A 25409-nucleotide genomic window follows, 5' to 3' on the forward strand; every position below is an offset into this window, starting at 1 on the left:
TGTGTGCTGGTCATCAATCCGGGTGAGTCGAGAACCCGTATGCAGGAAGACTGAGCACTCTTCTCCACGAAGTGATATAGCATCTTTTTGCATTTTTTATTAATTTTAGTTGTTTCTTCGTTGATAAACTCCAATGTACCTCTCCTAGCCGCGCTTTAATTTGCTGTTTGTAATTTTTCTTTCATGTGTGCATTTTGTTTAATTTTTATTTATATATAAATAAATAAATTTACTCCGTAAATAGCGCCTTTTTGCTACGAACATACCCCCCCCCCCCCCCCCCCCGGGGCACCAACGGGGCCCCCCCCTGCAAAAAATTCTGCGGACGCCCTTGCGTGTTCATAAAATGGCAGAGACATTTTTGCTCCTCCAGGCCTAGCATGTGTAGGTGAATTTTACTTAATTGTACATGCAGGACTGCGTCAGAATTTCAAATTTCACAGTAAACAGCATGTACAGTTGGGTTTGAATGAAATGCAAACACATAACTGCCATACTTTTCTACTTTGCAGTGAGATGTATTCGTGCGTGAATTTGCACTTCGGCAGACCTTCTACCGAGAAATAAGTATCAGGCTAGTCGGATATTGCATCTGAAAGTACATAGAAAGAAAATTTTGGTTTGTTCACAGGCACGGTTAGCATTTTTTCTCGCATGACTGTATACCTTCTTTATGCACTAGCCGCCACGGTGGCTCAGTGGTTATTGCACTCGGCTGCTGACCCGAAAGACGCGGGTTCAATCCCGGCTGCGGCGGTCGAATTTCAATGGAGGCGAAATTCTACAGGCCCGTGTACTGTGCGATGTCAGTGCGTGTTAAAGAACCCCAGGTGGTTGAAATTTCCGGAGCCCTTCACTACGGTGTCCTTCATAGCCAGAGTCCCTTTGGGACGTTAAACCCCATAAACCAAATCTTTATGCACTAAAATCTCTCGAAGTCTTGCAATCGTCCTACTGAGATGGCAGTTCCTGTAAATAGATGCAATAAAAGAAGATACTCCAAAGGATCCAAGTTCAACAATTTTATTGTCAGGTGCACAACCATATACTTCAGGCACGCCTTCTCAAAGGCTGAACAAGTACACTGCATCTTGCGAAAAGAACCAAACAACGTCTTGCAACCTAACAAATATTTGCATCTGTACCAGCTCTTACTAAACAGCCAAGGCCAAGACCTTATCTCACTTAAGGGGGGACACTGGTCTTGAAAAAAAAAAATTTTATTAATAAAGTCACAGTTACAAAATCTTCAGGGCACATGTATTTTTGTGTGCTGATTCTAAATATGTCATTTAATTTCATGTAAAACAATTCCCTGAGCCCTTATGCACTTTTTATGCTAGTATTTTGCGGAGAGTTTTGAAGAAAATTTGCTGCAGGAAACTCTCTAAAATGTATGCCATTGGGTTCTCTTGACACCAAGGAATACAATAAGGGTAAAATTGTCTTCCTGCCTATCAAAGAACTTAAGTTATAGAGTTTTGAAGTTGTCGCTTTAGAAATGAGAAGGAAAGTATGTATTCCTGTTTCTCAAGTGGCAGCTTCAGTACCCTATTACTCAAGTTCTATGAGAGCCAGGATGATAATTTTACCCTTATTGCATTCCTCGGTGTCAAGAGAACCCAATGGCATACATTTCAGCGAGTTTCCTGCAGTAAATTTTCTTCAAAACTCTCCCCAAAATACTTGCATAAAAAGTGCATAAGTGCTCAAGGAATTGTTTTACATGAAATTAAATGAGATATCTAGAATCAGCGCACAAAAATACATGTGCCCTGAAAATTTCATAACTATGACTAAATTAATAAAATTTTCTTTTCAAGACCAGTGTCCCCCCTTAAAAAGCTCGCATGCAAGCCTTTTCCAGCGAAACCCTGGGGTTACGATGTTGTTCTTTTATTTCTAAAACCATATGACTTTCGAACTGTGCGTGATAAAACAGTAGCCAGTGCTTGACTTGGCTTGGCTTGGCCGAGACATAGGCTTCATTTAAGAGCCATCTGGTGTCCCGGAGGAGATAGATGGAAGAGAAAGAAAGAAAGAGGGAAAGAAAGGAGAAAAAAAGACAGTGAGAGCCTACAAACGATCAAAGACGACTAGCTAAATGCGACTTTAAGCATTTCCTTGATGGAAAGTAGCTTCTCACTGGGTTTTCCTTTGCGTTCACCTTCTGCTTTCTCCCATGCTTCTATCTTGAGCCACTCGTTGAATGTGACGGGCCGCACCCCTGGAAGAAGAGAGGGAGTTTGACGTGAGCTGAGCAGCAGTCTTGCTCCTTTGGAACAGATTACTCAGGGCAGCTAGAATAACAAACCAGGAGCCAAATTACGGAATGGTCACAAGCTCAAAACAGTTACAAAGCTCCGCTCCTATTATCATCATCATCATCATTTATTTTCCCTTAAGGACCCCTAGGTGGGGCATTACATAAGGGGGGAGCAAAAATACGAAATCACAAACAATAGGAACATTTGAAATATAACAGTAAAGATGGCAAAACAATTGTTAAAAGAGCATTGAAAAATGAAAAAGGGAACAATCACAGGTACACTGTGGCTATCACGCTATTTATACAGGAAGAAAACGGGAACACTGATTAGCAGACAAGGGTTCAAAAATGTAACATGTGCAGAGGTGGTACTGAAAATTGTCGGGCATTACACTGTAAGTGCGCTAATGAAAAGGATGAGATAAAAGCAGGGTTTTGAATTTATTTGCATGGCGCTCAGTTACAACTGCCTCAGGCAGCTCATTCCACAGTTCAATGGCGGATGGCAGGAAGGATTTTTGAAAGGCATTGGTGGAACCATGTAAACGCTGTAGGCTCAGGCTGTTAAAAAGACGACGAGATGTTCTATTGGGAGGGAGTAGAAGTGTGCAGTACAATTGAGGAAAACTGTAGTATAACTTGTGGAAAAGGCAGAGTTGGGAAATTTTACGGCGAAAAGACAGTGGCAGTACGTCAAGCGATGATTTTATGCCAGAAACACTGGTTCTGCGATCGTAACATGAAGTAATAAATCGGGCTGCACGACTTTGTACTGATTCTAATGCTTCAATTAGGTATGACTGGTGCGGGTTCCAAATGGGTGAGGCATATTCTAGTTTAGTACGAATGAATGTTTCATAAGCGAGTTTGCGGATGAATGGACGGGGCATGGCTAGGTACCTTCTCAGTCTGTTGAGCGATTTTGAACTGGTCGGTACAAATCGACTGGCATACGTATTCACCAATAAGAGTGGGGCTAATGGATCCGTTAGTGAAAGGTTTGTGATTTGATCGTTACCAGTGCGAAACACGAGGAAAAGACGAGCACAGGGACACAGCGCTGAAGAATGCTCATCCTGTCCTCATGTTTCGCACAGCGCCGATAATGTCCACCCAACTTGCCCAAGCTTCTAGAAATTAGTCTAATTCGGGTGCTTACTTGAAGACATTTATTTCAAAACTCACACATATGTTTGACGATAAGCACCTTATATTTGTGTTCTCGGGAGATGAACACAAAGTTTTCTCGATTCTCATGCCCTTTAATTTTTTAACAAATTATGAGAAAAAGAGACTTATTGTCAATGTTTAGCGTTTACTTTGGATCTAAGCATCTCGTCCCTCTTTGATAACTATTATTATTAAAAAAAAAGTTACTCTGATACAGTAAATCTTAGTAAGTCAATTAGATGGAAAAGCATGTTGCTAGGCCGGGCTGGTGAGTATATTTTCAAGGAATAAACACCACAACTGAAGACTACATGAGAACGAAGACACAGAAAAAGCGTTTTCTTCTGTGCGCTTCTTCTCATTCCATCCATAGGCACGTTTTTTTTTTTTTCTTGACAGGAAGAAAGTTTTTGAGTTAGGAGGTTAGCTGTACATTAAGACAATATATGCATAATTTGTATATGAAGAAAGGCACTTGCTCTATTTTTAAATCTTTAAAGTTGAGAAATATCCACGCTCCTGAACTGTGTTTTATGTCGCTTCGACGTTAAGTGTGATGCAAACTGAATATGGCTGCTGCCTGCTTTAAGGCTCCAGTAGAAAACTTGTACACCATCATTACGGTAGCCCAAAAACAAGAAACTGAAATATTGCCAGCCTATAGCTTTGCCTTCAAATGCCACCACTTTCAACCTAGAGCATAACCCCTTTAAGCGTTGCATCTACATTTGTACACACGACCCGAATGCTTGTCAAGCCTTTGTGTACAAGGTGTCATGTCTGCAAATGTGGAACGTACAAGAAAGTGCTGACATGCGCAAAATCTTTCCAAGAACCATTTCAAGCCAGGCACGCAACATTACCATAAAAAATAGTTTTCAAGATGAACACCTTCAAGTTTTACGGTAGCTTTCGTATAGATCTGCTGAGTGTGCATTTTATTTTCGTTGGGTCGCAAGCATTAGTGCTTTGAAATACTTTAGATATGCTGATCTGTTTACATTGCAACTTTTTATCACAGTAATGAAGTTGAGCAAAGCCTCACTAAGAACTTGACACCATTTTAGTTACAATGTGGAGATATCAGGACAGAAATTCCATAATTAGGCATCTGGGAGAAAATAATTTTTTTTTGCCTGTTAAACCTTGGCAAGCTCCTTGGAGAATTCTGAAAATTTTAACACTTTTACCCCTCTGGATAACACAATCAGCGCCTAAAAGGAGGAATAACAAGGCAAACCCTGGACTTGCCTCTGGATTCGAGAAGTTTCAAGATGGCCGCCGATCCCTCCCTCTCGTCTGACGGCAAGGCACCTGACTCCGCGTCCTTCACCACCGTCTGGCCTGTCTCGAAGCTGCTGTTCATTGTAGCCACCAGGACGCCAACTGGGCCGGTCTTCAGCCAGCCACTGCAGTAGACGCCTGGGCACACAGGCAACCAATTCTCTCAAACACCAGATCCGCATCAGACAGACATCGGTGGAAGTTGTTCAGATGACCAGAAGCTTACAGTGCTTTAACTGAAAAGGTCAGGAACATGCTTACCGTAGGCTGTTCTAATCAGCTGCTTGCATTGCTTTCATGATATGTATATCAAGGACTACAGGGTAGGATACAGTGTTGAGTTTTTACTATATCTGAGTTAGTTTACTGCACCGTTCTACTTAATAGTGACATTATTTGGATCATGAATACACAATGCTGGAGGTATGCAGAAAAAGCTGCCATATCAACAACTTCACAAAGCTGTAGGCCCTCACACTGGCAAATTAACATAGCAGTTGCAACACACACACACACACACACACACACACACACACACACACACACACACACACACACACACTCACACGCACACACATAATGAAACCACAATCACTGAATATTAGAATGTACAAAAAACGCATACATTCTTAAAGGTATCCTTCCCCTCGATATATAAAGTAATGCAATTCCCCATGGATGCAACAAAATAGCAGTCACGACAAAGCTATTTCAGCCCACCTTCAACTTTGTTTTAACAAAGTTTAACAGTATACACAGAGAGTGCCAAACTGCCCGAAGCAGCCATGCCCCGAGTTAAATTTTTCTGCACTAAACTGCAAAAGGACGAACTAACAGTGCAGAAAGTCGAGCAAGATGGCAATTCATCTCTAGCACTTTGCACCAGGGTAGGGGGTCCTGTCTGGTTCTTCTTCTATATGTTTGCAGCACGCACCTGGCAAGGCCTCGACGCGACCCTGAGTGTTTGGCACAAAGCCTCGCCTGCCGTCGTATGGAACGGCAGGATCAACCACCTCACTGGTGTAGCCTATGCTCTTCAGGACCTGGAACAAGATGGGGGGGAAAAAAAAAGAAAGAAAGATTAATGGCAGGTTTCTAAGTAAGGACTCTAGAAAATACACTATATGTAGCCAACTCAATAACTGAAATATGAAGGTGACCGAAAATTCGTGTAAATTATGAAGAGTTTAAAATTGAGAGAAAAACCTTGCCAGGCAGCATCAACTGGAAGGAACAGGTTTTTGCATCCTTCAGAATTCAGGTGAATTTTTTTTTTACTAAGACGAAAGGTGGCATTGCATGTGATTTCCTTTTTTTTTGTCATTCTAATTTGCATCAAATTGGAAGGTATTCTTCTGGATAATGGATGCGTTAAATTTCGCTCAAAAGTCCTTGTTTTTGCATACAGTTAAACACTGATATAACGAATATGGATATCGCTAATTACTGGCTACATCGAACTGGTGGTAGAGATTTTTAACAAATACATGCAATTCTTACTTTATACATTGAATTTCCTTATGGCGTCCCAATTCTCATGCCACATCGTTGCAATACAGGGATGTCACCCAAGTTTTCATGTTATCCACCGCTCCTGCTAGCTGGCAGTGCTGTGTGGGGAAGCCAACTTAACTGGCGCTGGGCGCTTGGTTTCTTTCAGTCTCCGCAATCGACGCAAGCTACTTTGAAATCCCACTAAACCTTCAGAAAAGGTCTCTCCTGGTTGGCAAATTATGAATTTCAGCAATACCGAACTATTTTACGTTTTTTTATCTGTTCGCTATAATAAGGTTTGACTGTATCACCTTACTGCTTTTATTGATTACTGTAACTGCCACTAATTACTATTCTTCAATACTCACAATCAACAGCCCAAATAAATGTCTGGACAAACAAGACTATAAAGTCACTGCAAAATAAAACATGCATGTCCATTCTGCTAATGGTGTCCTGGATAAGATGGGAAACATGTTTTTTGTGTCAGTTACAGCGTGAGCAGATAACCCTCACCAACCCCCATACTTTGCTGACAGATAGGAGTGTGATAACACAACCATGTGCTCCTTTATCGGAAGCAATTTGAGAAAGTAACGTAAATTACTCATCATGAGTTGGCAGCAAAAAGTAAAAAATTAAAAAGCCGTGAATTTGGGAAAACAAATTTGAAGAGTTCCTTTCACCACTCGAACTGACACTGTTTACATGTTTAAGTCGTGTGCTGAGATTACAACAGTGCATTTGGTACCATTATGCAGTAATGACATAAAACAAAATAACAAATAATAAGTGAAAACAAAAAAAGAACAGTTAAACATTAAACTCACCAATGAATAAACGAAAAACTCACCAATGAATAACTTGCGCTCTTTTAGTCTCCCTCGTGTTTTTTCTTGTGTATGTCTTTTGTGCGCAATTCGTACCTACAACATCTTCTACACATTTCGTGTAAATCTAGCAATCACTAACATCACGCGCTTTACTAAAAAGCACTGACTATACCATGCAATTGCCATAACATTTGTGCTAGCAAACATCATGATCACAAGAAAAGGCAGTTCAAAAAGGTTTTGGGACAGGTCATGTCAGTCCTTGTATGCTACTGCACACAGGCCGTCTAAGCCCCAGTAAGACACTTGTAAGAAAAAAAACAAAACAAAGAAACAAAAAGACAGAATGCCTTTAAAACGGATGCTTACCATATGGCACGGCACTGTCTCGGTTTCACCAGTGGGAACAGCCTTTGTTGCCCCTGACTCCGTTTTCTGCAAGTGGCGACAGACAAACAGGAAACTGAAAGACAAACAGGGAACTGAAAGACACTCTTACTGCACTGTGCACGTGAATACGATTCAAGCGAAGTCAAAATCAACACAGAGGAGATCTGAATTAGTGCACAGAAAAGATCACCGAAAGACTTGCAGAGAAGAGCTTTCATTCTTCAACGTGGCCTACACAAAATTATATCTACCACATACGAGCACAAAAAATGACAATGAATGCTATTATTTTCGGAGTTGGTGCTACCTGTCTGGATTAAATGTCAATTGACACCCGCCACGCTAATGATAACACTTGCAACCTAGCCAAAAATTCTACCTCTTTTAAATACCTCTCATGGAGCACAAAATGTTGACAATGTTGTCCAAATGTAATACAGTAAAACCCTGTCAACCTTTTACCTGCCAATGTTCCAAAATTTGAACAATTGAAACTAAGTTTTCACCTCTCACACCTTTATAAGTGTTATTTTTTGAGTATTTACACAGAAGGGTGTCTGAACAAAAAGCTACCCTGCGCACTATCTCCAACCTGCATATTTATCAAGCGGTGAGAAGCTTGTTTCACAGTGCTTTAGTTACACAACTTGCTGGCAAGGTGGTCAATTTCTCCTGCGATAATGATGACCATTTTCTGATGCCATCATCATGACCTTAACTGCACCCACCGCAGGACGAAAGCCTCTCCCATGTCTCTCCAATTAACCCTGTCCCCTTCGCCAGTTGTGGCCACTGTATCCCCGCAAACTTCTTAATCTCATCCGCCCACCTAACTTTCTGCCGCCCCCTGCTACGTTTGCTTTCTCTTGGTAACCACTCCGTTACCCTTAAGGACCAGCGGTTATCTTGCCTTCGCATTACACGCCCTGCCCACGCCCATTTCTTCCTCTTGATTTCGACTAGGATGTCATTAACCCGCGTTTTTTTCCTGTTCCATTCTGCTCACTTCCTATTTCTTAACAACAAAACAACCATTCTCCTTTCCCTCACATATTGACACCTCCCTCATATTCCATAGAGCCTCACACAGAGTTTAGTCAAATCACCTATCATAAACCCATTTCTTCCCCACTCCCGCTTCCCCAATGCAAACACAGCAGGCCAGATAATAATCCCTTTCTCTTTCTCCCTTTCTCTCTAAGCAAACCTCTCTTCTCCCAACAGCTCACCACATGGTTCCGAGAGAGAGAGAGAGAGAAATGGACGGAAAGGCAGGGAGGTTAACCAGACGATGCCCAGTTGGCTACCCTACACTTGGGGAGGGAAACAAAGGGAAAAAGGAAAAAGAGCGGCAGTGAAATGAGTTTTCTAAGTGTCCAGCGACCACTACGTCACGGGGACAGAGGGCGCGCACTGAAAACTTAAAGATTATAGACGGGAATACAACCCCGAGTCCCTTAAGAATCTCAGGAGCGCTTTCACCGCTTTCCTTTGTGAGGAAGGTTGTGTCCAAGGCCCCAGAACGTTGGACTCTGTTAAAATGACGCGAGTCCAAGTGGTACAGAGTAGCAATTAGGAAACCGCGCTCTCGAAATTTCTGATAAGGTGGTCAGCTTGTCTTCCCTCTCATTCCCCTCTTCCATTTTCCCATTGGGCCATCTGGTTTTTGCCATTATTCCTGTGAACACGCACAGCACTGAGCCAGCACTAGTCTGAGTTGGCACTCACCTCTAGCCGGTTGACCGACAGCTCGACCCCTGAGACGCGACCCGTGCTGGGCTCAGCCAGGAAGCGCAGGGGACTCCGCAGGAAGCGCAGCTCCCACGAGCGGGGCTGCCCACTGGGCTTCCTCTCGGACGTCTGCACCATCAGTTCCATCAGACGCTTGCGGGGTCGCGGCAGCTCTGAAAGCAAAGCAGCACCATGCACATGTAACCCCGAAATGCTCAAGCTATGAAAACTCTGCATGAAAGTAGTCAATTCGACAAGAAAGATATGAAGACTGCATAATTAAAGGTGCAGTGAAGAGGAATCTGAACTCGTCTTTTTGCCGTGGGTACTCGATCCACACGTTCCGAGCATTCTTAGAAACATCGATTTACTGCCCTGTGTGGCCAATTTCCCTAATTAAATCGAATTAACGTCCGGCTCCCGCCTTTTTTTTTTAATTCTCCCCCGTACAGTGGGTGGTCGACCAACGCGTGGAGTGCCTTTCACCCAGTCCCGTGGCGGCTTGCCGCTCTGCCATCGGCAAAGTAACACGTAGTAGTCCGTAGTAGCGAATAGTCTGCGCGTATATTTATTTCTGCGGGCTTATTTTGCAGCTATATTATCTGAGAATGAAGCAATTTATTCAGGGAAACCTAAAAAACAAAATAAACCAAAAGCAAAGCCTCCACGGAGCTGGCTAAAAGGCACTTCACGCGTTGGCCGACTCCGCCCACCGTACGGGGAGAATTAAAAAAAAAAAAAGGCGGGAGGCGGACGTTAATTCGGTTTAATTACTGAAATTGGCCACACAGGGCAATAAGTCGACGTTTCTAAGAATGCTTGGAACGTGTAGATCAAGTTCCCGCGGCAAAAAGACGAGTTCAGATTCCGCTTCACTGCACCTTTAAATGCAGCTTGGTTTATTAGGGTTCAACGTCCCAAAGCAACTGAGGCTATATGAGAGACGCCGTAGTGAAGGGCTCCGGAAATTTCGACCACCTGGGGTTCTTTAACATGCACTGACATCGCACAGCACACGGGCCTTCAGAATTTCTCCTCCACCGAAATTCAACCACCACAGCCGGGATCGAACCCGCGTCTTTCGGGTCAGCAGCCAAGCACCATAACCACTGAACCACTGCGGCTGCTAAATTAATTAAATGTAGCGAATTATAACTTTCAAATGTATAAGAAATATATAAAACTGCACAAAAACAATCACACAGAATACAACAAATTAGTAGAAAATTGCAAATTGTTCCACCACCTGCCAATGCTGCATAACAAGCAAAGAAATTTTTAAGACTGCTTCGCAATTAGGGTTAGTTTTTTTTATTCAGTGAGTGATTTCCCAGAAGGCCTCCTGCATCTCTTGCGAGTGGCACTTGATGAATATGTCAGATAAAACCACTTCTATAATAATGTAAGCAAATGTTATTATATGCCTGCGAGCGGATATACAAATATTCACAGCTTTGCAGCTTCTATCACGTGATACACAGGACAATACAGGGTGAAACAGGAAGCAGTAAATTGCATCACACTACACGAAGCACGAAACAATCACAGGCACAATTAACCCCCTGCTTGGACCATATTTGATCCACCGTATGTGATAAAAGAAAAAATGTTGTCCGAGAGTCTTGCACATACATCCACAGTCAAAAGTTAACGAAATGCAACAATTCTGGAAAAAAAACCCCCCAAAACCCAATTTCATTGCAGTCTTTCTACAAACGCGTGATGTGGATATATGTAGCCTGATTACGAGCATTCAAATTATGCAGTGTACCATTAAATCTCATGCAATGAGGCCTAGATGCAAACAAACTAAATTCATTCGTTAAAATGCTGTTCTGTTTACTTTTCACGGCGGCTGTACACAAGGCTCTGTGAGAAGCTCTTGTAAGGCATGTAACTTGTAGGAACCATCCTCAATCAAAAACACCTCACAAAGCTAGAATAAATGCCTGTCTCGAAAGATTGCCTTTTCCCAATGGGCAAGCCGAGCCTGTCCCAAGTTCAAGGTTTCTAAGAGTCGATCGATGCTAGCAATTTTTAAGCGACAATGAAAAAATGCTATCCATACCAGCCAGCTTCTCTCGAACCACATCGAAGTCCTCGGGTCGAAAGATGCTGTCTACGCCAGGAATCTTGGTCATCTCCCGGAGCTCCTTGATGGTGAAGGCCACCTCCAGGGGACCCCTCCGACCGACCACAACTACTTTCCGCACGGAACTCTTTCTTAGGGCTTGCAGGGCTGGTTCAGCTATGTCCGTCTCCTGCATAAGGAACAATCAAAATTCAGTAGACTCTTATATATATCAGCCAATAAGTGATATATCTTCGCTTGAAAAGTGCTGAGGGCACTATGTCTTCAAAATCAAAAAGGACAGAATCCCTTTATCTTTACCTTGTGTTTTCTACATACTGCTTTGTGCATTTTTTATTTGTATTTACTAGTTCTTTCACTTTTGTACTGCTTTGTATATGTACTTTCTCAGTCTTTTGGAATGAACACCATGTGTCGCATTGTGTGGGTTTGTTACATTTAGTATTTACAGTCTGGGCTAAACAGCTGGCGTGCACAGTTCATGCCTGAATTACTGCACTAAGTACGGGCCACACTTGAGCCAACGCTAGGCACTGTGAAAGCTAGACATATAAATTCCACTCCAGCTGTGCGGTAGCGCCTTACTGGAGCAGCACTAAACTATCAAAGCTCATTTAACGAGGCCCGACTGTACGAACTTACAGATGTAGATTAAAAAAACATGCAGCTTCACCGAGAGAACTATAGAGCTGCACCCTTATACTTGAAGAATTTCTCTACCTAAAAACAAAAGCTAGCATTTTCCAAGAAACCTGTCATACGGAGCTTTCAGAGTAATAGGGGATATTCAAAATTCCGCAAGTGCGCTTTCCCGCATAACAATGTTGTCCCAAACAAGATGGCTGACCATGCGTTTCCAGCTTAAAGGGATACTGAGGCGGTTTTCCAATCAGCTAACCTTCTAGGGTTTTGAAGTAGTGACATTGCTGATGACGTATGTGAAGTTATTTTTTCGATTTTGGCTAAAACAGTGGCGCAATCACCAATTAAAAACGCGATGTTTAAATTTCCCGCGCCCCGCGCGAGCGCAGGAGAGGGAAACCTCGTTCATGTCGGCCAGCGTGACGTCATGTTGAGGAGCCGGGGATGCTTCGGCGCACCCGAGCGCGCTTTCAGCGCGCGTTGTTTCTCGTGCTGCGTGCGTTCCTCGTACTGCGTGCGTTGTGACGTACAAAGCGTGTCAGCCGACCTTGAGAATCAGATTCAACAGGTACTACTCTGCGTTCGTGTCCACGAACAACTACGGCCGCGACTGTGTCGTCTTCCACTGTTTTCCGCAAGATCACAAGCTCGCAGCGCAACTGCTCGCTGCTGTGACGAAGAATTCAAGCCGACTAAAGCAAGCTTACTCTGCTCGAAACACTTTCGTAAGAGCGGCTACAGGCAGAGCTTGTCCTAGTGTGATCTCTGGAGATTTCTGTTGAAAAGGCGCGGCTGAACCATGACACAGTTCCATCGATTTCCTCGCGCATAAGAGGCGTGTCACCATTCCGAAGAAGCGCCTCTTTTAAAAGTAGAAACATGCTCACTTAGCCCCTGAAGAAACCTTATAGAGGCTTAAGCATGTGTCGCTATCCTCAGCTTAGGTGCGGCCAGACCACCTGAGACGTGCTCAGCAAGGCTCGGTTAGTGATTTTATACTCGGTTCGACGTGTCCAAGCAAGCAAGCAAGCAAGCAAGCAAGCAAGCAAGCAAGCAAGCAAGCAAGCAAGCAAGCAAGCAGAGCAAAGCACAATAAAGCAAAGCAAACAAGCATCGAAGCTCTTCATGTGCGGCATCTCGTTTAATCCTAGCTAAGCAATTAAAATGAAAGCGTTCGACGTTGATTTCGGATGCAAATTTATGAGAGAAATGAATGCCAACCGAGTTTTTGCAAAAAAACACTGCAACCTTACTCGGTTTCTTCATCAAGTTGTGGCAGCGGGCGAGTTGCAGCTAGCTTGGCTTTTAAACACACATATAGTTGGCAACTACTTCACTGAACCTAAACTGCAAATCTAGGAAGGGCGAACGTTTCCGAGGCAGCGATTAATATTTTCTGGCATCTGCTAAACGCGCCAGGAGTGAAGCGTATTTGTGCGCGTATTTGGCTTGGTTTCCAGCACACCATGATTGCGTCACTATCTTGTGGTCACATGCCTCGCAGTGCTTGGCCACTGCGCTTCGCTAATTTTGACACCAACTTTGTGCTCCTTCATCGTTTCCTTGAAATACTTTCTTGCCCCAACCTGCAACGCCGGGTACTGAGAACAGGATTTTTTGTACACAGTGCTTTGGGCCTTTTCTTTAGGATGACGCTCTTCCGGGCGAGCCAGGAGACGTCCGGTAGTGGTAATTGAGTATTGTCAGCACCCCTTCCTTTCCGAGAATACGAGCCGAGGTTGTGCTGGCACCTTTTACGCATGGTCTGCATCGCGTCTTTGATGATGGCGTATGCTTGTGCTAGGCATAGAATTTTTTGCTTGTGTCTTTCTTGGTTTCAGGCGATACGTGGAATGAGCAAACTGTAGTATACTTTCCTTGAGAGGTCAGTAAAAAAAAATAGTCGCCGTATTCGCTTTTACAACGACACGGAAAGCTGCGATCTGCCCTCAACGCAGCGCCGGATCCGCATCGGCAGCTTCTCCAGTCCTCAAAGTGACGTCACGACCTCTCTTGACCAATCACGGGCGGCGGCGCGCCGCGCGGCGTGCCCCGCGGCACAGGCCGCATATTTCGGCTAAAAAAGGCAATTCGCGCTTGTTTTTGCCTTATTTGGATGCGATATTCCAGTATACAGCATGAAAAACTATAGGATTCCGCTGCCAGCCCGATTTTCAGAAAAAGTGCTTCAGTCTCCCTTTAAACAAAGCAAGAAAGACTGGTTTTTTTGTTTGATTCTTCCAAAATACGTTTCTTACATTCTACCCACACCTTCAGCGCCTGTCCTGTAGGCCACGTAGTTCCTTCATAGCGAAGTCGGCCATCTTGTTTGGGGCAAACATTGTTATGTGGGAAAGCGCACTTGCGGAATTTTGAATATCCCCTATTGAGCAATGTAAAAGATATAGCCAAGCAAGGATGTGCAAGTGAGACTATATTCGCTGAGTGTCAACGACAGCAGTGGTTGCCAGTCCGAATTTCACCAGAGTGAAGGCCCACCTGAAGCGACTCCAGAGGCGAGAGCAGAATACGGGCGACGTCGAGGGCAACGTTGCCGTGACCAATGACGACAGCCGTCCCACCGGTGAGGTCTGGGCAGACGCCAACGTCGGCAGGGTGGCCATTGTACCAGCCGACAAATTTGCGGGCACTGAACACATTCAGAAGGTCCTGCAAGAGCATAATCATCAAAGTGTAAATACTCCCCTCAATAGGGGATATTCAAAATTCTGCAAATGCGCTTTCCCACATAACAATGTTGCCCCAAACAAGATGGCCGACTTCGCTATAAAGGAACTACGTGGGCTTCAGGACAGGCGCTAAAGGTGTGGATAGAATGTAAGAAACGTATTTTGGAAGAATCAAACAAAAAAAACAGTCTTTCTTGCTTTGTTTCAGCTGGAAACGCATGGTCAGCCATCTTGTTTGGGGCAACATTGTTATGCAGGAAAGTGCACTTGCGGAATTTTGAATATCCCCTATTACCCGCAACTCCCTTGAATACCCCCTGAATTCATGAGAGAGTAAGGAGCATGCAAGTCATGGAGTAGGATGCAATCCCACTGGTGGTTCAATTAGGTTAGTTTGGCACTCTTACGTGAAAATTACAAATGTAAGGTCCATACAATACCTTGCTGCAGCAGTAAGAGTGGAACTGATCAGAGGCTATGAGTTATGAATGGTTCTTAAAAATCTGAGTCAGGAAAGGATCTGCAACTCACTTCGTATTTTTTTTTTCTCTAACTAAGCCCATTAGCGGTTAAGAGAATAAACGAGAGAAAAAAAACTCTGCCTCTCCCGTAACCGAGAGTAGAGTAAGCATGAAATGTTTACGGGCATAACATGAAGCGTACGCGGACACGACGAGACGCAGACCTGACAAGAATGTATATGCGGCGCATTCGAAACTGCCTAAAGTGCGCAGAGGCGAAAGCGTTTTTCGCACCACTTTGCCTATGTGACACTGGTGACGTCACCACTGGATTACGTCACACATAATTGACGACGAAGTAATGACAAATTACTAATTAGTGACTAACTACTGATTAATGACTAAACACTAATTAACTGCTAAATAATGACGCTTAAGCTTCGCCTTTAGGAGTGGAACGCGACAGCGTGTTGTAGCACTGCCAGGCAGTCATAAGAACTGCACCCCCCGTTCAGAGCAATGCCTTGCCCTTTGAACGCGACGCTTTTACCGCTCCTGTCATCTCAGAGTCAAAACAGCACAGACATAAATATGTCGTAATATGAGGGTCTTCTATTAAATTCAATTTACAACATATCTATGCGATGACTTAACCACACAACAATCAATGCAAGGCTTAAGAGAGAGAGAGAATATTAGAAGATAACTGCCAGCACAGCCTCCCCATTTACTGCAACAGCCAGGCTGTTGAAAAGGTGAAACTTCACTCAGTTGACTGAAATGGCTGCCATAATTTCGACTTACCTCGCCAGGAATACCGAGGCTTTTCTCTTGATCAGCTCCATATGTCTGGTGAAAGTACAGAACAGTTTGTTGTGTCAGTAAAGCATGCTACGAATGTTCTCAACTCACAAGTAAAGGGCTATTTATTGTTCCATGTATTGAACAACGTACAAACAGCAGACAGTTTGTGCCCTTACGAAGAAACTCCATGAACGATTGAGCAACCATCAAAAAGATTAACACCACTGCCGTACACAGAAGGCTCACAGCCAAAGAAGAAAATGGAGCACTATCAACATAAGATTTAAATTCTGGAACCTAAATAGAATTGGGTGACTAGCCCTAACTGAAAAGCAGTAGGTTTGTACTATAAGCAAGAAATGAAACGCAAACAAGTCTACTGAACCACGCACTGCAAAATAAGCAGCTCTTAGCCAGGGGAAGCTGAATACTAGCTCCTGCTATATTCATTTTGAAGGCATGAAGACTCTTCTTTAGAAGTGTTATTCAACCGCGCTTGTATTTCCAATACAGGAGCTAATATGTTGGTGTTTTTGTGTTGCCACCTACGTTTTCTTGATTGCGTTTCATTCGTTGCTGATAGTACATGTGGGGCAAAACCTGCAAGAACAAGCACACACATCCATGCACAAAAAAGATGGCAAGAGCAACCTAGCTCATATGGAACTGCTACTCTAAGCTTTGCAGTGTAAGAAGGCAGATTAAAGGCGACAATCCTGATTGGATGGGGGAAAGGTCTGCATCATATGCAAGTAAGATAAAAAATTTTAACTACACAAGGGTGATGCACACTGTACAAGCCTAAGGAACAGTACACTATCCAAAAACTGCAAGACTATGCAAAAAAAAAAATAAACGCACAGAAGAGGACTTTTGTGCCAGGGAAAGACTTACCAGCACGACAGCATGGTAGGCCTTTCTCAAGTCCGCAAGCGTGACGTCTGCACCAAGTCGAACATTTCCATACAAGTTGCACCGGGGGTTCTTGGCAATGTTCGTAAACGTGTGTACAACGTTCTGGAAACAAGAAACACAGGCATCAAGACAAATTCCATCTGAAACAGGGCTTCACGGCACAAAGGCTTCACAGAACTTCAGGAGCTGCTTAAAAAGTTTGGTAACTATTAAGAACTCTTTTTCTGCAGCAAAATGGGAAACCCGCCATGAAAAATACTCAATTCTGAAGTGATTATGATCACAGCATGATCAGAAACTTCCAAAAAACCACGTTTCAATGCGTGAATTTTTTTTTTGTACAAACATAATTGACATTCAAAATCAATAATAACTACAGGCGGCTAAGCACTCTGGCAATAAAAAAAAATTAAAAATGAATTTGACCTTAGCTTTAAAACTCAACTGCCTTTTTTTTGTTAACCAATAAAGCTGCTATCTTCCATGCTACTGTCCTATCGCAATGCCCTGACTCTACTGCTACGCTTTTCCACCAAAAGGTGGCGCCACTTTCCTGCCCAAGCTTCTAGTCAAGGTACTAGCTGTGAACGGCCATTTTGAAATTCCAAGCTTAACAGGAGAGTTAAGAGGAAAAGAAGGTGAAGAGAGAAAGAGGTCGTGCAATAGACACAGTAAATAAAGCAATGGAGGAATGAAAGAAAGAATGGCCTTGAAGTCATTCTTTCTTTACCTTCACTTCGGGGTGATCTGGTGCCACGCCAAAGCGCACCAGCCCAAATGGCACAGGCAAGCTTTCGTAGATATCTACGACGGCATTGGGATACTGTAACAACAAAAAAAGAAGAAAACACAGCGGCATCCAGTCAAAATACACAGTACAGTATTTGAAAAACACAGCTGATTAGGTATTTAATTAAATGCAACTTTATCATATCCAGCTACAAATACCATTGGTGTAAAATGCAAGAAAAAATGCGTAACCTGTTAGAATTCATTCGGGCACTAATTAAGGCCCTGTCACATTGTGAGACATGTCCCCCCCATGAAAAACCTGAAAAATGCAACTAACGCATACGAAAAAGACATACGATGTTATAAAGTGGCTATAGGCTACCTTTTTCATGTTACAGTTTCAGCTGTGTATACAAAGGAAGTCGGAATACTCCTGAAAAAAGAAAGTGATGGGAACCCATTTCAAGTGCTCAGCGAGAAATACTAGGTGACGAACGAGTAAGGTGTGCATAGTCAGCGCCTTGCAATTAAGCACTCACCAACAACACACACTACACATTACTAGTCAAGATATAAAAAGCAAGAATGACAGGTTATATATCTGTACATAATAAACAAGCGACCAAAGTGGAAAGCGGTACAGCCGCATACAATATAGCCAGTGCAATCGCTAGAAGTGTGGTAATCTTACATGAGCACAATCGGTGGAGTGCTGAAGAATGAGTGTGATATATGTTTAGATTCAGGCACCATTCTGAACAAAACACTTGCTTAAGCAGGACTTTTATCTCGTTTCATTGCTTCCAAAGCTGCAAAACAGTATACTACAGTTTGGTCCAACATTAAAGGAAACACGCTGCGAGCGATTACCTCCTGAAGTGTGAGTAGTAAACAGCGATTCCTACCCATAACAAAATGTAACCACGCTTTTTGGCGTTCCCTGGGAATTTTCCTGCAACCTGGAGCACATCTCCACAATCAACAAAGAGGTAAAGATTACCTTCACATATATGGTACTAACTGTTCCATTTTATACTGAACTGGACTGTACATTGCTGAGTTTGGTATACATTACAGACAACTCTCAGTGCTCCGCAAACACATTTCATAATGTGACAGTGACCGCAAAGGAACTGAAAGCAAGGACATATTGAACACGGGCTGTTATTGAAGGGATTTAACGGTACATTGAATGAATAAGTAACAAAAATTAAGACAAGGAAGTACTGCCTCTCTATATGCAGATGACTCCCAATAATGTGAACTCGGAGGGGATATAAACATCGGTTTGAACCATGCCCAGTTAAAAGGTCTGTTCGATTTACCTGCACTGCTGGCACTAGTTCATGTGGTGCCGCACTCGGCCATTCGTTTTGGCAGTGCAGCGTGGCGCCCTCTGAACTGAGGCGTTCGTTTTAAACAAGTGCCGGCGTCGTGCACGCCTAGTTCAGACAGATCCTGCACTGCGTTTAGAGCTGGTGCCAGTCGTGCAGAGCTACTTTTGCGGAATAGCCATGGCAGCAGACGACGGCAGCATATGTGTCGCGATCAGCGGCATATTGACGAAATTAACGCCGATCGTTAATGAAGATGGCAGCCGAGTTCGTCAAGAGAATGGCTATGCTTACAAGACATCAGGTATGTTTTGGCCGTTTGAACGGTAGATCTATGTTGCATGCAACACGTGGGTGCATGAAGTGTTTCGTTCAGAAAGTCAAACCCGAAGGAAATGTTTCGCTGCGCATGTGTGCTTAACTGAGCGCGCTGATTGTATCCTTAGCCGTGATTCAATTTCTTCTTGACACCTTAGCTGCTTCCAGGAAATATGTGGCGCACGATGATTCCGAGTAGACAAAGGCAGTCTGTGCGTGTACAAGTGTTTAGTGGTTACATTTTCTACTTTTATTGATCCCACATTTGTAATTCTTTAGACATGCATTTAAATAATTGAGTGTCTTTGTGCGTTTTTCTTGATCCCGCATTTGTAATTGTTTAGGCATGCATCTAAACAGTTGAGCGTCTTTGTGTTTGCGCTGGTAGGATGCACTGCGTTTGACCAAAACAAAAACTTCAATTTTGTACATCCAGTATTTTGGTGCAGCACCAGAGACTAAATTACGATGTTGCACTGAACAATTTTCTACTCGTCACGCAGGCGGGGAAGTTATGACGGTTGTATTCGCGGACGAGCAGCCAAATACCAGCACTGCCAGCACCCCTTCGCTGGCAGCAGCGTGCGGTGCGGCACAAGCTGAGCAGGACGTCCCGGGGGAAGTGCCCGATGTAGTACCCGAGGAGGAAGTTAGTGAACTGTGGCCCGTGAGGAGGAGACGGTTCCTAATCGCACACTACAAGGCGAAGAAGGTACTGCTTGGGAAAAAAGGTGGCTTCCGGTAAGCTTTATTTCTTGTAAGCAAACACTAGTGTTGGGGTTCGATCATGTGAGAAACTGTTGAGAAAGACAGTTTTTCATGTGGCATGCAAGTTCTTACTGGAGGCCATCAAATCAGTGCAGGAGCCCCTAAATACCCTCAGTGGTCCTTCACATGTCAGACATTTTGAGAACCCTTGACACAGAGCAATTATTATTTTTTTCATGAAAATTGATCATTTTTTTATGATCCCTATCTGTAGGACAAAGAGGGCAATGTGGCAAGCCATTGCTGAAGCACTGAACAAGGAGTTCAGTTGCAGTATAAGCCCTCTACAAGCTGAAAACAAGTGGAAGAGCCTCGAAAGGGCCTATAAAAGAGCACAGGCAAAAAATAACTCGTCTGGCCATTCACGAGTTTCTTGCGACCATGAAGAGTGAGTATTTTTTTGTACATATGTATCTAAACGATAGCATATTGTACAGTGGGTACAGGAGAATTAATCTGCTTGCAAACATTTTGACAAACAGACTTGAGGCTTGCTTTAAACACTTTGTTCAGTTTATTTTTGAGCTGCATTATCCCATTTACTGATCTCGCTACTGTGGATTTACTTTATATGCCATTCATAAAGCTTCCCATTTTTTTTTAGGGAGCTAGCTGAGGTGCTCGAACGTGAGCACCACATTAAGCCAACATTTCTGTTAGCCCCTGGACAGGTCTTGCAGAGCGAGAATGCAAGGTAAGATTGCTCAAGTTTCATTGTTGAGAAATTTCAGAAAACAATGCTTTCAACATTAGAGCGATTGTTTCAGCACACCTCCTGACTCGGAACCCAGCGGCCACCACGAGGCAGAAGAACCCGCACAAGAGCACCAGGAGGCCCCACCCCAAAAGAGGCGCCGCAGGAAGGACAATTCTGTGGACGCACTCCTGAATGTTTTTCAGGAGGCCAAAAAGGAGAGGGCTGAGCGGTTCAACAAAAAGATGGCTTTGCTGGAGCGTCTTGTTGTAGCAGTGGAAGGAAAGTCAGCGCAGGCAGAATAAAGCATTTAAAACACTGAATGTCGTGTTGCTCGCAAGCCATCAAAATTACATGGTCACAGCATGCTTACAATAGCGTAGGTGTTTGCAGTGGTGCTCAAGCCTCTGACCACACCTAACATGCACTTAACAAAGGCACAATCATGATCAATATGACTTGCAACATTTTTTGCACTTTGTTCATTGCATCGCTGGCTAATTGCATAGAATTTCAGCAACACTCTGTCTACGTTTAGAACCTACCTCCTTCCACATAATGTAGCTGTTCATATCAAGCATAGGCACACGGACTAATGCTGAGAGCAGTTGAAAAAGTCTTAAAGAAAAAAGACTTCATTCAAGTGATGTGACAGCATTGTATAAGCTCTGCTGATATCAAAAACAGATGTGTTGTTTAAAGGGAAACTGCATAGGTTTTAGAATTCAACAAGCTTAAGAGGGTTGAATGTGTGAAACTTGCAGGTAAAGCATGCGAACTCTTTTTGGGCTAGCACTTGAAATAGTGAAGTAATCGCCGATTAAAATCGGGACGCTCTTCAAACTTCCCCGCAGCGCAGAACGCCAAGTGGGGGGCGCATAATGACATCATGGAAGGTATCGGTACATTTCCAAAGCACAAACACCTGCTTTGAAGGAAAAAACGAACGCCACCAAAGGCAAACCCTGCCGAGAGTTGCTTGGCAGTCTGAAGAGTGAGGGCAGGGTGTGGCTGACGACAGCGGCAATTTGAAATCATACCTTCCGTGACGGCACGCAGAGTTTCTCTGCACTCCTCTGGTGCATTGATGAAAAGCGCAAAATTCAATCGTCGATTACGTCACTATTTTAAATGCTAGCGCAAAAATACTAGGTACGCTTTACCTACAGCCTATATGAAACCTTGAATATCGCTAAATTCTAAAAAAGTGTTGCAGTTGCCCTTTAAGCAGCACACTGTTTATCCACACTGCTTGCACACGTCCACAACAAAAAGTGCTTAATGTGAGCACTCAAAAGGGTTCACAACGTCAGCACTGCTTCTGAGCAATATCTTTTCGCAGGCTCTCGCTGAAACCTGCCACATGACGGTCAATGAAGGTGTCAGTGTCCTCATCATTGCCAACTTCTTCTTGCTGAGGCAGGTGCTGCAGTTCATCAAAGAAGTCTCGCTCTTCATTGCACAGATTGTGCAGCACGCACGCACCCATGATGATTAGGACGCACTGCTTTATGCTGGCAGCATCGACAAGATACAGCCGCCTGAAGCGCTGCTTCAACAATCCAAAAGCATTTTCAATTGCAACTCTTTGCTGCGAGTGCACTTGGTTGTACTTCTTCTTCCACGACGGGAAAGTTTGTTCATTGTCCCGGTATGGTGTCATAAGCCACGGCAGCAGAGGATAAGCTGAATCTCCAAGGAGATAACCACTGCTGCACTTGATCATGGCCTCTTCAAAAAATGTGCTTTCATGCAGAATTCTCGCATCGTGCGCCGAGCCAGGGAAACCAATGAACACGTCTAAAAACTTGTTCCTGTCATTGGCAATAGCCTGTAGTACAATGGACGGCCATTTCTTTCGATTGTAGTAAGAGTGGGGCGATTCCGTGGGCTTGTTGATCTCAACATGGCAGCCATCAATACAACCTACGGTGTTTCGAGGTCCTCTGCCGGCGCTTTTTGCCAGGAAGCCGGCCTTGCTGCGCTCCTGCTCCTGTCTATCTGGCCAGGCAATCACTTCCGCACTCACGCTGTTGAGAAAATCCAACATTCGTTCCACACAACTGTGTACGGTCGACACGGCAAGGTCGAAGCGGTCGGCCAGTGAGTACATGCTGCACTGCCCACCCAAGTAGCACAGAACTACCAAGCATGTCTTTTCTGCACTGACTCTTGGACGCCCTCTTGTCGCGTTCGGGAAAAATGGTGACGACATGTACTCTACGACAAGTCTTTCAAACGTCTCGCGCGATAGGCGGAAAAGCCGTTTGAACTCAAAATCGAAGTACCGACTCACGACTTCTTCACAGTACATGGGAATTCTGTTGCGTCGCAACCTAGTTAGTTTTAGTGCTAGAATTATCACCACATCATCAAACTCTTCGTCTTCGCTGTCGGAGTCCATCATTTCGACGACTGTTTGAACGATGGCTGCAGTTGACGCCGCGCAATCCACAGCTCTCTGCACCAGATTAGCCAGCTTGTGCACCACAGACAGACACCACTCTCGATGAAACGCAGGCAGGCAGGCAGGCAGGGACGGAACAACGAGCAAAATGGCGAGGCAGCGAGGCGAAGAGACATGCGAAGAGAGGCGACGCGCCGGACTAGCAGAAGGCCTGCACCGCCTGCACTTCGGCATTCGTTTTAGTTTGGCGCTAGTGTCGCGCTACGCCTGCACTGGTGAACTAGCGCTGCATGAGTGCAGCACTTTTTCTGAACTGCCTGGAACTAGTTCACGCAGTGCAAGGTAAATCGAACAGACCTAAAGTCAAGGGGAGTCTTTTTAATACATGTGATGTTGATGGGTCCGGAACGTCGGCTTTCATAAAGTGTAAAGTCTGAACTAGATGAGTTCAAGTTAATAAGACTCTACTATAGTTCAGTATATAATGCATAACTTTTAAGTCGCCTGAACAACGCAGTGCAGATCGTCCCCCCCAAGACGTACGCTCTTTTCCCAGGTAACCAGCAGTCGAATTAATTAAACAAATCAATCAATCAATCAAGCGATTAAATAAAGGCATACAGAACGCACCTACTTTGAGAACCTGCTGAGCAGTGTAGAAGCCAGCCGGGCCCGCACCAACAATCGACACCTTGAGAGACGACACCGAGTGCTTCCACCGCCTCACACGGCACCAGGAATGTGGACCTCTCAGCAGGTGACCCCTTGCTAGCCCCACGCCGAAGACAACCATGGCGGCGCTGTCGGTGTTGCCGTCGTGTACTTGTCCAACGGTGCAACAGAGTTGGCTTGCCGGCCAGCTTCTACCTTTGGAAATGCGTGAGGAAAGAATAAAACCGAACAGCAACGATCTCGCTGCGAGTGCTGTGGGCAGTGCAAACATAGCCCGAGGACAACTGATAAAAAGACAAGGACCTTAGTCGAGATTAGAGTATGACTGTCGAGGATTCAGTCTGCTTCGGCAGAGAACATGTGTGGACCCGGAAAAACAGCTGGAAATGGCGGGCATAACCTTTTTTGTATTCTTGCATGACATGCCAGATGTCACCTGGCTTCATGTCAACCAGAAACTACGCAAATTCTCAGCAGCATGCAGTCAGTGTTCAGTTCAGACACAAGGATACTTTCATGGACAAAAACAGTATGAATGTTGCAGCGAAACAGAATTGAATTTAAGGTGCAAACCAAATGATTTCACATCTGCGTTGCTGTTGTCCCATGATGATGATCATCATCAGTTTAACTACCTCCACTGCAAGGCAATGCCTCGATCAATGATCTTCAATTAACCTCGTCCTGTGCTATCTGCAGTCACTCTAACACCATAAACTTCCCAAACTCATCTACCTACCAGACACTCTGCCAACCCCTGATGCATTTTTTTCTCTTGAAATTCCATCCATTGCTTTCCTAATTATGCACTGCCAACGTTTAATTCCTCTTCTTGATTTCAGCTAGGTTAACTGCCGTTTGTTGCGTAATAATTCATCCTGCCCTCTTTCCGCAACTTAATATTACTGCATCCACGACCTACACAATAAGACACAGTACTGTGCTGTTTCAAGATCGTTTTCCACTGATCTGATCTGCGATGGTGAATAATAAAAAAAAAAACTGCCTTATTATCGTATTCTTTTGCAGTGCTGAACTAATCTCAGGCGAGAATACAGATTTGGTGATTGTGAACATAGATATATATCGGGTCATGACATCTTGCAAGGGCCGAATTCGTGTAGACGATCACGATGCTCACAGTCTGTGAAATTTACAGTCATATATTGGGCTCCTTCCTCGTTGGCGTTGCATAATATATTGCTCGTTAAACCAGCATGTCTTTACGCGTTAACAGAACGAAAAAAACAAGCCGCATCTGTGGTCGGGTGAAATACCGAGACAGTGACCCACCTCTTATGCCGGCGTTCTTGAATGCGCAGAGCACACTGTCGTAACACCTGTGGTCTGTTTTGCTCGTCTTTGGACAGCTGACATGGTTAACGGGACTGTCCAACGATAGCAGCAACGTTGATGTTGTCGGCGATCATTGGATGCGTTGGCGGCATGACAAAGTAAAGAAGTGAAGAACTTCGATTGTCAAGAGAATCGCAGCTTAACTATTACAGTACAGAGAAGGTGCAGATTAAACCGCATACGAACCAACGACCTAAACCGCGCACCGCGAGTTTCAACAAACATCGCACTACTTTGCAATAAGATGTATTAATGCGCTGCCCGGACAAATTTTTTTCCGATAGCATGCCATGCCGTTGGCGCTAGTTTGCAAGTACAACAGTGCGGTATAATTCAGAAATTGTATTTTTCTC

The 25409-nt window shown here is 44.1% G+C and overlaps 2 protein-coding genes across 3 annotated transcripts; one reads left to right on the top strand and one right to left on the bottom strand.

Annotated features, from left to right (window-relative positions):
• Nucleotides 1–1708: 1708 nt before the first annotated feature.
• On the bottom strand, nucleotides 1709–25308 carry dare (NADPH:adrenodoxin oxidoreductase, mitochondrial). 2 transcript variants are annotated; one of them, XM_089588235.1, is made up of 12 exons: nucleotides 24994–25308; nucleotides 23663–23891; nucleotides 17506–17598; nucleotides 16755–16877; nucleotides 15861–15905; nucleotides 14405–14575; nucleotides 11240–11432; nucleotides 9169–9344; nucleotides 7420–7485; nucleotides 5658–5766; nucleotides 4691–4861; nucleotides 1709–2227 (listed from the first exon to the last, which is right to left on the bottom strand). In XM_089588235.1, the coding sequence occupies exons 2-12, from the start codon at nucleotides 23819–23821 to the stop codon at nucleotides 2097–2099; spliced, it is 1437 nt and encodes a 478-aa protein (XP_089444361.1). In that variant the 5' UTR covers nucleotides 23822–23891; nucleotides 24994–25308; the 3' UTR covers nucleotides 1709–2096. The 2 variants fall into 2 exon arrangements, with proteins under 2 accessions (XP_089444361.1, XP_089444360.1); XM_089588234.1 differs by having other exon boundaries at nucleotides 23663–23895.
• On the top strand, nucleotides 18974–20926 carry LOC149348636 (uncharacterized). Its single transcript, XM_089585867.1, has 5 exons — nucleotides 18974–19145; nucleotides 19663–19900; nucleotides 20142–20315; nucleotides 20532–20621; nucleotides 20695–20926. Exons 1-5 carry the CDS (start codon nucleotides 19022–19024, stop codon nucleotides 20924–20926), a joined length of 858 nt encoding a protein of 285 aa, XP_089441993.1. The 5' UTR covers nucleotides 18974–19021.
• Nucleotides 25309–25409: the final 101 nt, after the last annotated feature.

Source organism: Amblyomma mixtum, chromosome 4, assembly GCF_055824585.1.
Source record: "Amblyomma mixtum isolate Tamu chromosome 4, ASM5582458v1, whole genome shotgun sequence".
Classification (NCBI taxonomy): Eukaryota; Metazoa; Arthropoda; class Arachnida; order Ixodida; family Ixodidae; genus Amblyomma; species Amblyomma mixtum.